General features: G+C 38.6%; 1 protein-coding gene across 1 annotated transcript in view; it reads right to left on the minus strand.

Moving 5' to 3' along the window:
- Nucleotides 1-10138: 10138 nt before the first annotated feature.
- The window catches only part of AK9 (adenylate kinase 9), a gene marked incomplete at its 5' end in the record, with an annotated part of 162390 nt that continues 159173 nt past the window's right edge, over nucleotides 10139-13355 (minus strand). Inside the window, 3 exons of the mRNA XM_034670770.1 lie at nucleotides 10139-10804; nucleotides 11208-11322; nucleotides 12482-12584. Of these exons, the coding sequence (XP_034526661.1) occupies nucleotides 10602-10804; nucleotides 11208-11322; nucleotides 12482-12584 (421 nt within the window). The remainder of the gene's footprint in view (nucleotides 10805-11207; nucleotides 11323-12481; nucleotides 12585-13355) is intronic.

Consider the following 13355-nt stretch of genomic DNA (forward strand, 5'->3'; position numbering starts at 1 on the left):
AAACCCGCCGCCAGGGTCCCTGCGCCATCCTGGCTGGGGCCCCTGCGCTGCCGCCGCTGCTGCCAACCCGGAAGCGCCGGCGCCGGGAGCCTGCGCGCGGACGCCGGACCACGTGGCCGTGGAGGCGCCCGGGGCGGGGCGGCCCGGAGAGCCTGGGCGGCTCTAGCGACCGCGGTGAACTGGGGGCGGTGGAGGGGGCGTGGCGTCGTCACTCTGCAATTGTGTCAGTTTTATGTCGGATTGGATTTAATATATCTCACCGGCACCTTAGTCAACTTTGTGTCTTTCCAGATGCGGAAGCTCGCGTTGAGCTCTCGAATGTGTGACCAATGAATGAAATCGCCTTTACATTCATTACCATCATCACTGTTATCATCGAACGCTAATATAGTTATTATTATTATTTGCCTCCTAATTATTTTGCACATCTGTCTTCTCCTGTTCCTTCCCACTTCCAATGCCTAGTCCAAGGGAGTGAAGAGAGGCGCTCTATCTAGTCAGACAGATCTGGGTACTGAGTAATCTTGGGCCGGTTCCTTATCCTCCCAATCTTGTTTACCTTACCTGTACAATGGAGTTTGTTTGTTTGTTTGGTTTTTAATGGAGATGCTAACACTAGTGTTAGCTACGTTGGGTAGCTGTGGGGTGAACAAGATTAGGTAGGTAATGGATTTAGTGTCTGGTTTAATTCATATCTACCATGATGAAAATTGCCATTATCATTATTAAGACTTTCATCCTCTTTCTGACCAGTGCTTAGCTGCAGTGCTATTCTCTCCAGTACATAGGAGTAGGGAGATCCCTCCAAGTACAGATCACTCCCAGAGACTGGAGTCATTCCCCTGATTAAAATCCAATGTGGCTCCCATGTACCTTCCAAATAAAGGCCAAACTTCTTCATATGGTCCACAAGTCCCAGCCAGTCCCCTCCTACTTCTCTCTCCAACAATTTCAGCATTTTCACCCTCTCAGCTTATGATTCACCAATACCTAATTGCTTATACAGATCTTCCTCCACTTACAATGGGGGTGTGTCATGATAAACCCATGGTAATTTGAAAATATCTTAAGTTAAAAATATTGTAAGTCATTTAATCCACCTAACCTACTGAACATCATAGCTTAGCCTAGCCTACCTTAAACATGCTCAGAACACAGACACTGGCCTGCAGTTGAGCAAAATCATCTAACACAAAGCCTATTTTGTAGTAAATGCTCATTACTCCTGTAATTTATTGAATACTGTACTGAAAGTGAAAAACAATGGCTGTATGGGTACAGAGTGGTTGTAAGTGTGTGGGCTGTGTACCATCATCATGATCGTGCAGCTGACTGGGAGCTGCATGACCAGCGTCACGAGAGGGGATCCCACTGCATATCGCTAGCCTGGCAAATGATCAAAATTCAAAATGGGAAGTATGGTTTCTAATGAACGTGTATTGCTTTCCACATCATCGTAAAATCGAAAAATTCTAAGTCAAACTGTCATTAAGTCAGGGACCATCTGTAATTTATCCCTCCGGATACACACTTCCAGATCTCCAGCATGCCATCTATTAGCCTTCAAGACTTTTTTGTTTATTTTTCAAAGATTTTTATTTATTTGAGAGCGAGAGACAGCCAGAGAGAGAGCATGAGCAGAAAGGAGGGGCAGAGGCAGAAGCAGACTCCCCACTAAGCAGGGAGCCCGATGTGAGCCTCAATCCCAGGACTCTGCTATCATGACCTGAGCTGAAGGCAGACACTTAACGACTGAACCACCCAGGTGCCCCAGCCTCCTTGATTTTGAAACTGAAGATGTGATTACCAGCCTGGTTGTTTTAAAATTGTACTAGTTTGTATTAAATTAGCCCCTTCTCTGAGGTTTTCTCTTTGTCTTGAATTGCCTCTAAACCCCAGGATTTGTGGGGGTCCAAGTGAGATGGGGGGCTCTGCCTGACTTCTGCATCAGCAGAAAGAGAAGTCAATCTGAGGGGTCAGCGACCTCATTATTTTTCACTGTCACAGAACTGCAGGAAAAACATTGCTCCTACGCAGGTCCTCGATCCAACAGCTGAAGATAACTCAGGGCCCAATTAAGCCAGGCACTCGCACTCCCTGTTTCAGTCCCTGCTAGCAGCAGCCCAAGCTCTGTGATGGGAGGTGGGTCTCAGGGATCTTTCAGCATCTGCCACTCACCGCAGAGACTAGTCCTTTCTTCAAGGCAATTTTGTTTAGGATCCGTATTGGCTTTTCTTGAAATATTTGTTGTTGTTCTCTTTGGTTATGGCCGGCTGTTTTACCTTCAGCTGATCTTCATAACTTTGAATCTTGCAGAACAGGTTTTGGGCTGCCAGTTATTCATCCAACAAATATTTATTCACTGCCTACTAAGTGCCAGGCTCTGTGTCAGATGCTGGGGATACAGCAACTAACAAGGCCCTTGCCCTCGTGAGCCTTACACTCTACTAAGAGGAGAAAGGACAAAAACACAAGTAAACAGATCATATAATTTCAGAAAATGTTAAGCTTTATAAGGACTGATGATGAAGATTGGCAGAGAAAGTGAAGTGAGTAGGGTGACTCTGAGCTGAGATCTAAATGATATGGAGCCAGCTTTATGCAGATTTGGAATAAGAATGTTTCAGGTAAGGGAAAAGCAAGCATAAAGGCTCTGAGACTGGAAGTGAGCTTGCTACTTTCGAGGGACAGAAAGGCCTGTGACTGGGAACACAGTCAATGAGGGGGGAGGAGATTGGAAGTAAGGTTGCCATATTTTGCAAATAAAAACATAGGACATCCAGCAAAACTTGAATTTTAGATAAACAATGAATAATATAGAATGGGATATTCTTATACTAAAAAAATGTATGTGATCATCTGAAATTCAGATTTAATTGAGCATCCTGTGTTTTATCTGACTATCTTCATTGGAAAGGATGTCTGATTCTGACAACACAGGAAGTTAAATTTATGAAAATTATGAAAAACTCTTCCACTACAGAATAGCTAGAAATGACAGCAGAAAATGCATAACAGAACTTAAAGGAAAGTAAGGGGCTAAAAAATAGGAGGAATTGAAATCAGAGTAGTAAACTAGCCTTGGAGCCATGGAAATCCTAAACCATGGTTTTTAGTGAAACCAGAAGCTAGAGGCTTAGGTTTTAATGGGTACACTGGGACCAGAAGACAATGCCTTTGCTGTGTATGAGGTAGGGAGTCAGAACAGAGATCTTCTGCAGAAACCAGGCCCCTCAAAAGGGCTACAATCTCCATGAAAGGGTGGGCTAGGAAAAAAAAATCTGCCTCCTCGCGAAGGGAGAGAGCAAGAGAACGTATCTGGCTCCAGGTTAGGAGGAAAAGTCTCCTCCAAAAATTTGTAACCATTCAGGATTTTAAAAAGAACCACTACTCAGAAAGTCCTTCCAAAAGTTAAAATGTAATCCATGAAATTTAAAAATCAATGGATAATAGTTCAATAATGCTTACACATAACCATGTACAAAACTCCGTGGACAGATTAAATAGTTGAAGTTGATCTACCTAAAAGGTAAATCTAAAAATATTGCCCAGAAAGCTAGTCTGAAAAAAAGAAGATGGAAAGTACAGAAGTTAGGTCAAGGGACACAGAGAACAAAATAGGAATGATTTGTCATATAATCTAATTGGGATTCCAGATAGAAAGATAAGTGAGAGTGAGAGAGAAACAATATTTAAAGATGCTGATGAGAATTTCCCCAAATTGGTGCAAAACACCAATCTACAGATTTGGGAAACATAAATTCCAAGAAGGCTAAACAAACAAAAATTCACAACTGGATACCTTGTAGTCAAAGTGCAGAACATCAAAGATAAAGAGATCTTAAAAGGATGTAGAAAGAAAATACTAATTACCTATGGAAGAAACCCAGTTAACTGACAGCTGACTTTTCGACAGCAACAGTGGAAGAAAGAAGTCTTCAGTGGAGTGATATTTTCAAAATTCACCAATTTTTCCCCTTTTAAATAGACTTTATTTTGTAGAATAGTTTTAGGTTCATAGCAAGATTGAGCAGAAAGTACGGAGAGTTTCCATATACCCCCTGTCCCCAACATGCACGGCCTCTCCCATTGTGAACCTCCAGCACCAGGGTGGTACATTTATTACAGTTGGTGAACCTACACAGACACATCATTATCACCCAAAGTCGATAGTTTACATTAGGGCTCATTCTCCATGAAGGAACATTTAATGCATTTGGACAAATGTACAATGACATGAATCCACCATTATAGTATCCTACAGAATTGTTTCACTGCCCTAAAAATCCTTTGTGCTCTGACTATTCATCCTTCTTTCACTGCTAACTCCTGAAATCAATTGATCTTTTTACTGTCTCCATACTTGTGCGTTTTCTGGAATATCGTGTAGTTGGAATCACACAGTATGTGGCCTTTTCAGATTGGCTTCTTTCACTTAGCAATATGCATTTAAGTTTCCTCCATGCCTTTCCATAGCTTGATAGCTCATTTCTTTTCAGTTGTGAATAATATTTCATTGTCTGGATATAACAGTTTATTTATACATTCACCTAATGAAGAACATCTTGGTTGCTTCCAAGTTTTGGCAATTACTCCTATAAGCATCTTTGCACAGGTTTTTGTGTGGACATAAGTTTTCAACTCTTTTGGGTAAATACCAAGGTTGCTGGTTCATATGGTAGCAGTATGTTTAGTTGTTTAGTTTAGTTTTGTTTTTTTAAAGATTTTATTTTATTTATTTGACAGAGAGAGAGACAGCCAGCGAGAGAGGGAGCACAAGCAGGGGAAGTGGGAGAAGAAGAAACAGGCTCTCAGCGGAGGAGCCTGATGCGGGGCTTGACCCCAGAACACCGGTATCACGCCCTAAGCCGAAGGCAGATGCTTAACAACTGGGCCACCCAGGCGCCCCTAGTTGTTTAGTTTTGTAATCAACTGCCAAGCTGTCTTCCAAAGCAACTGTAGCATTTTGCATTCCCACCAGCAATGATCAGAGTTCCTGTTATTCCACATCCTTATAGCATTTGGTATTGTCAGTGTTCTGGATCATGGCCATTCTAATAGGTGTGCAGTGGTATCTCGTTTTAATTTGCATTTCCCTAATGATATTATGTGGAGCACCTTTTCATGTGCATATCTCCATCTGCATATCTTCTTTGGTTAATTGTTCAGGTCAGTTGCTCATTTTTAGACTGGGTTATTCATTTTCTCATTGTCGAGTTTTAAGAGCTTGTTGTATATTTTGAATAACAGTCTTTAAGCAGATATATATATATATATATATATATATATATATATATATATTTATTTATTTATTTTTGGCAAGTATTTTCTCCCAGTTTAAGAGTTGTCCTCTTATTATCTTGACAGAGTCTTTTCAGAGCAGAAGTTTTTCATTTTAATGAAGTCCAGTTTATCAATCATTTCTTTCATGGATCCTGCCTTTGGTGTTGTATCTAAAAAGTCATTGCCATACTCAAGGTCATCTAGGTTTCCTCCCATGTTATCTTATAAAGATTTTATAGTTTTGCATTTTACATTTTGATCTGTGATCCATTCTGAGGTGATTTTATGAAGGGTGTAAAATCTATGTCTAGATTCATTTTTTCCACGTGGATGTCCAGTTCCAGCACCATTTGTTAAAAAGACTGCCTTTGCTTCATTGTATTGTCTTTGCTCCTTTGTCAAAGATCAGTTGACTGTATATAATTATGTGGGCTCTCTTTTCTGTTCCACTGATCTGTTTGCCTATTCTCTTGCCAGTATGACACTGTCTTGAGTACTGTAGCCTTATAATAAGACTTGAAGTTGGGTGGTGTCAGTCCTCTAACTTTGTTCTTTTCCTTCAATATTTTACTGGTTATTCTGGGTCTTTTGCCTCTCCCCATAAACTTTAGAATCAGTTTGTTGGTATTACAACATAACTTACTGGGAATTTGATTGGGATTGCATTGAATATACAGATCAAGTTGGGAGGACTGATATTTTGACAATATTGAATCTTCCTATCCATGAACATGGATCATCTCTCCATTTAGTTAGTTCTTTGATTTCATTCAACAGAGTTTTAAAGTTTTCCTCATATACACATTATACATATTTTGTTAGATTTACACCTAAGTATTTAATTTGGGTGCTAATATAAATGGTATTGTGTTTTCAATTTCAAATTCCATTTGTTCATTGCTGGCATATATGAAAGTGATTGACTTTCATATATTAACATTGTATACTATAACCTTGCTGTAATCACTTATTAATTCCAGAGGTTTTTTGGTTGATTCTTTGTATTTTCTACATAGATGATCATGTCATCTGTGAACAAAGACAATTTTATTTTTCCTTCCCAATTAGTATACATTTTACTTCCTTTTCTTGTATTACTGCATTAGTTAGGACTTCCAGTATGATGTTGAAAAAGAGTGGTGAGAAGTAAAATCCTTACTTTATTTTTGATCCTAGTGGGGAAGCTTGTAGTTTCTCACCATTAAATATGGTGTAAGCTTCAGGTTTTTTGTAAATGGTCTGTCAAGTTGATGCTCTCTTCCATTCCTGGTTCAGTGAAAGTTTCTATTGTGAAACAGTGCTGGATTTTGTCAGATGATTTTTTTGCATCTATTGATATGACCGTATTATTTTTCTTTAACCTGTTAATGTAGTGGATTACATTAATTGATTTTTGAATGTCGAACAAGCCTTGCATACCTGGGATAAAGTCCACTTGGTTGTGGTGTATAATTCTTTCTATATTTATTGGAGTCAATTTGCTAATATTTTGTTGAGGATTTTTACATCTATGTTCATGAGAGGTATTGGTCTGTGGTTTTCTTTTTTTGTAATGTCTTTGTCTGGTTTTGGTATTATGGTATTAGGGTAGTGGTATACTCATAGAATGAATTAGGAAGTATTCCCTCTGCTTCTATCTTCTGAAAGAGATTGTAGAGAAGTGGTATAACTTGTTCCTTAAATGTTTAATAGAATTTACCAGTGAACAATCTGGACCTGGCACTTCCCATTTTGGAAGGTTATTATTTATTATTCAATTTTTAAAATAGATATGGGCTTATTGATATTGGCTATTTCTATTTTTTAAATACCATAAAACTATCATAAGGAACAAGGACAAAATCAAAACAGTTTTGGACAAACAAAAATTGAAAGCAATAACCGTCAACAAATCCTTATTATAGGAAGGAAAATAATCCTAAAAGGAAAGTCTGAGATGTAAGAAGGAGTGGTGACAGAAAAACAGCAAACATGAGGGAAATCTCAATAAACACTGATTATGAAAAGAAAATGTCTAATTTGGATAATAAACTAGGTCTGAAATATTGAATAAAATAGCATTTCAGATGGCAAGCTGGTGAATAGTATTAAGTGTTTGAAGGATAGAGGTATTATCTTCAGACTAAGCATGCACATTAAGAGTAGTGATAGCTACTCGCTACTCAATGGATAGAAATAGAGTGCATAACTTTGAAAACTTCAGAGGAGAAATGGAATTAAAAAGTTGTAGTCAATCCAAAAGAAGGAGGGAACAGATAAAAAAGAAGGGAGAAGATGTTGAAAAGTGAGGTAGGACTAGATTGTGCAAGGTGTTTTATGCTATATTAGCCAGAGTTCTCTAGATAAACAGAACCAATGGGATATATAGAGAGATTTACATTTATTCAAAGGAATTGGTTCAATGTTTATGGAGGTTAGGAAATCTAAAATCTGCAGTGTCAGCTGACAGGCTTGAGACCCAGAAGTGTTGATAGTGCAAATGAAGTCTGAGGGCAGTCTGCTGGAGAATTGCCCTTACTCAAGGAGGTTGCATTTTTTGTTCTATTCAGGCCTTCAACCATTAGATAAGGCCCATGCACATTATGGAGGTCAATCTTCTTAGTGTGAGTTTAACTGATTTACATTTGAATCTCATCCAAAAATACCCTCCACGTTGACATATAAAATTAACCACACATATGACAAGGTAAAGATTTTAATTGAAATGAGAAGCCATTGGAAGATTTTTAAAAAGGGATGATGAAATCTGATTTATATATTTAAAGATTGCTCCAGGTGCTAGATGGAAAGTCGATCCTAGAGGAACATGAACAGATGCATGGAAAGTAGGTGAAAGCAATACACAAAAAAGAGAAGAGCCCAGACCCATGGTATATTTTGGAGGTAATCTTTGACAGGACTTGCTGAGAGACTAGATGTGGGAAGTGAAGGAAAGAATGCAATCCAGGTTCATCCCTAGGTTTGGGATCAAATCAACTCAGTGTACAGCATTACCATGAACCAATCTGGGAGAAAACTGGAGAGAGAGAAGCTTGCTGAATAACAAGTATGGGGTGGGCATATTAAATTTGAGATGTCAACTAGATAACCAAGTAAAGATATAGAGTAGGCACATGTAGATAAGAGTCTGAAGCTCAGAGGTGAAAACAGAACTTGGGATATTAATATTGGAGTTATCAGAGTATAGATTATAAATTCTTATAAGATCACTTACAGAGTGAATATTGATACTGAAGAGGCTATCCAGATTTTTTTCTCTTTTCCCTCCAAATTCAATCTCCACCCTTCTTCCCTATCTTTTGGCCCTGGAAGCTGCAAAGACTTAATCAAAGCCCAGTACCTACTGGCTTCTGGGTGAATTGGGTCAATGGAGAACCCAGCAGGAAGGAAAGGAGGAGGAAAGAGAGGGTCACGGTTATCTAGCAACTAGAGCTTGGTAGAAGTCCTTTGACATTATAAAGGGCATCAAAAACATGCTTTCAGGCTGTGATGGTTGACTGATAACTGTAGCAGGCAGAAACTATAGTCCAAAGCTCATAACTTAAATGTATTTGAGGGGAACAGAAGAGTAATTGACATTGTTCAGTGCCAATAGGGCATCTTTATAGGGACAATACCCCCACTTTATAGAGATTTTACAAGACTAATTCGGTAGTGCTCCAGTATCTAGGCCCCATATCTCCTTTTGTAGGGGTGATGTGTATCTGTTTACATTTTTATTTCTCACCCTAGACTGAGAGAGGTCCTTGTAAATATATACATACTTGTATAAACTGAGCAGTCTTCAACATGCCTGGCTCACATTTGGTAAATACATATGTTTGTTAATTCCTGGAATGTCTTTCACCCTGTGGTTAGAATCTCAATTCTTATTTTTTCGTTTGTTTAAACATATTTTGTTATGAAAATATATTATACAAAAATATATAGGACAGTCTTCTAGTTTTTAGTTAACATTGTTGAAATTATAAGGGTCAAAGACAACATCGATGAACCTGAAGGACCTTATGCTAAATGAAATAAGCCAGCCAGACAGAGAAAGACATATACTGCATGGTATCATATATATGTGCAATCTAAAAAATCAAAAAAGTCAAGCTCATTAGAAGCAGAGAGTAAGTAGAATGGTGGTTCCCAAGGGCTGGGCGGTAGGAGAAATGAGAGATATTGGTCAAAAGGTACAAACTTTCAATTATAATATGAATAAATTCTGAGGATCTAATGTACAGTTTGGTGACTATAGTTGATAGTACTGTATTGTATACTTCAATTTTGCTAATAGAGTGTCTCTTAAGGGTTCTCACTACACACACATAGAGACACAAACAAAGTAACTATGTGAGGCGATGGATGAGTTAATTAACTTGATTGTGGGACATTTTTCACAATGCATACCTGTATCAAAATCACCATGTTGTACGCTTTAAATATATATAATTTAGTCAATTATACCTCATTAAGCTAGAAAAAAAGAACTAAATCACTCATTTTAGAGATTAAAAAACAAAGGCTCAGAGAAACTGAGACTTACCCAAGATCACACAGTTAGTGTTTGTATTTTTTATTTTTTAAAGAGCCAATCTTGCTATTTCATATTCTACATTCCTTATACTGCTGTTGAAAAATCTATAATATTTTAAAAATCTCATTCAAATGCAATTTATTGAGTTTTCCTCTAACATATATACTTCTGGATAATGTCATATGATAAGAATCCAGATTTCATCATTTGCAAAACTCCAGGTGATTTCTAATTACAAAATAATGTATAAAGCTTGTTTCTTAAATATTTTAAAAAAAAAAGAAAAGAGGAAGCCATTTAATTATCTCAAATGCATTTATTTTGTTGGGAAAATGATAGTGTCTTAGGCTCATGAAGTTTACAAACAACTCTTTATGTTGAAAGTGTAACCAATGTTTCTATTTTATTTATATCAATGTTAATTTTCTTTCTTGAAGCTTTCTATCATTTACTGAGTAATTTACTTTAACAGAGGCTGAAAATGTTAAAAAGGAAATTGAACAATAGATTTATTAAGTAAAATAAGTTACCTAAATATTCTAAATGGAATAGCTATGTTGTTAAAGTATGAACGTTCAGGCAAGGAGCAATACATTTTTAAATTACGTCAAGACGTATGCTTCTGGAAGAGCACTCCTTCTGGGCTGGCAGAGCTCTGAGAGCATCTGAAGGCTGGCAGCCATGGTGTATCACTCAGAAGGGAAAAAGTATAGCAGAGAGGGCCAAATTTTCAACCTATTTCCTTCTATACCTTTCAGATAACTCTTGACATCCTCGTTGCAGTTGCCCAAGCAAACTATCCATTAACTGGGTCTATATTTCTAAGAGAGAGAAAGGTCTGTAATTTATGATCAAAGTCAATGGCTCTAAACTGAGGTTCCTTATATTTTCTGGTCATCTTGGCACCTAGGTATGTGATGAGTTCACATCTCTCCATAAACTGCTCCAATTTCTTCTTATACTTCCTTCTTGTATATTCAGAACTTTTGGGATTGAAGGCTGCAGAAAATGTCACAGAACTGAATGTATTCTGTTAGGTTAGTGAATCATTAAATTGCAAAGAAAGACAACTATGTGTGTGAGAGAGTTGCACAGCTATACCTGAGAAGATATACAAACCCTAAGTAAGATTTAGGGATTATTCCATTTTTGTTCATAATTGCCTCTATTCACCTTTCTCTATTGCATGGATTATTGAGAGCCGATTGTATTACTCATAGTCTTTGCTTTAAAAACTAGAAACTCAAATCTGATATTTTCATTAAAACATCTGCTATCAACACAGACACACAGACATACACGCCAATACAAGCCGCTGACTCAACAATCCTATATATTTATCACGTATACTACAAATAATGTTTAATTAGTTCTGAGTAGCATATCATTAAAGAAGACATACCTTTTAGGTGAAATGCTATATATAGTAGTGCAGATCTCCTTATACTTAAGAAGGGGAATTTGGGCTTTAAGCATCCTGCTGCATTCATTGCTTTAATTAGTGAAGTTGCGATACCCTGCAGGGGGGACAATGTAGATCACATGAATATTTGAGTTTGGCTTCTTTTCTTAGTGGCAAATAGATAAAGAGGCTATTTGGCATTGGGGATGGGGCTTATAAGGTGGTTAGATGACAACTTAACCAACATGGAAAGGAACACAAAGCACTTTGGATTAGGAAAATTGAAAATTACAAATTGACTGAATGTCAGGTGGCTGATAGATACACGGGCCTCATTACACAATTCTTTCTATTTTTACATTTGACATTTTCCATAACAAAATGTTAAAGATGAAGGGGTCCCTGGGCTTTGAGTTGTCTTGGCCCATTTTCTACTTCCATTGCCAGAACTGGCCAGACTGCCTCTGCTGTCAGGACCCTTGACCACCTGGCGAGGAATTCCAGAGACCACAGCTGTCAGTCACTGCCGCAGAGATTCTAGAGCCCTGCGCGGGCAAAGATGTGAGGCCCTCCTGATGAAACGTGGCCTTTATGAGAATACTCCTCTCTCGGTGAGCCTCATCTTGCCTTTTGATATTAAACCAGATTGAAAGCTCACCATCTAGGCAAGTTGAAAAAATGAAGTGGTTAAGAATTTCTGAGAAAGGTATGCAATTGTGCCCTAGGCAGTAGTTTTATAGAAAAATTTAAAAGAACTTTAAATCAAATGGTCGATTACTGATAAGTTTTATTATGTTTAAAACATTATAGTTAGATAATTAAAATGTGACTTGAGTAGCATTTGGGGGCATTTGTGCCTAGATTTGGGGCAAAATATGACTTTGGTGGTTCAGTTGTGGTGGTATTGCAACCCAACACTCTTGAGCAGTGAATAAACCTCTCAGAGACTGAAACTGCACCTTTCAAATTTAAAAAGTTTTGCAGACCCTGAAATTCAGAGTAAGAATCTAACCACAAGTCAAATGTAAACAATTTCACAACAGTTTACTCTCTCTTCACTTGATTGCACATATTTGGAAATTAACTACAGAAGCAGGGGTTTTTCTCAATTCTTATTTTCACAACCACCCAAAACCAAAATAGGTTCAGAGTGGATTTGCAGCTCAAAATCAGAAAACTCTGCCTTGAATTTCAGTGTTACCAAGATAAAAATTACTGTTAAAAAAGAGATCGTTGTACTCTACTAATGTATGTGCACGGTCCTGTCACCGAACCTGTTCCAGATATCCAGGCAAAGGAAGACTCGTGAGATGGATGGGCTCCTTCAATGGGGGCAGTTTGTACGGAAGCTTCTGGCTCCAGTATTTCTCTGGCGACCTAAGAACACAAAGTTCGTCAGGCGGATGCCCACAAACACACTCACTGTGAGTGCACAGGAATGTGGATGTGTAAGAGACGACGAAGAGATGAAGTTCACCAGCTGGTCTTCTCCACGGGAGAGAATGTGACAAGTGAGAGATGGGAGCTGCTAGAGACCTGCGACCTGCAGCTTTGCCTGTCCCCCGTGCTGCTCCCTCTGCCTCGCTTGTCTTGTTTTTCACAGCAACGATAGAAGACTTTGTTCTCCTCATCCTCCTGACTCCCACGGAACCCTCGACACAGACGCCCTGTTACACAGACAGAAGCCTTTCCATGGCACGTCCTCAACCGCTCACCACAGGCAGAGCCGCGCACTTCCTCTTTCCGTGGGGGAGCTTACCTCCCCAGCAGAGCCCTCTCCACCTTTGCACCCTCTCCTCTGGACTCTGGATCCCCCTCCTGCCAGCTTCTCTAGAGTAATTTCTCTCTCTCCCCCCTTTGGCATTTCTTTCTTTATTGGATCCTCCCCATTCATCTGCATTTAAACATGCTCCCATCTTCCTCATTGGGAAAAAAAAAAAAAGGAAAAAGAAAAACCACCTTCACCCCTGCCATCCTACATCACTTCCAGCAACCAGTGTCTTTTCTTTCTAAACTTCTTCAGATCTTGAGCTTTAGTAGAGATCACAAGCTATCGCACAAATTCCATCCAATCTGATCCACATAGTACTTTTAGAAGTTTAAATCAGTCATGAACATTAAAAAAAAAAAAAAAACAACCCAGAACAA

This window comes from Ailuropoda melanoleuca, chromosome 10 (genome assembly GCF_002007445.2).
Source record: "Ailuropoda melanoleuca isolate Jingjing chromosome 10, ASM200744v2, whole genome shotgun sequence".
In the NCBI taxonomy this organism is placed as follows: Eukaryota; Metazoa; Chordata; class Mammalia; order Carnivora; family Ursidae; genus Ailuropoda; species Ailuropoda melanoleuca.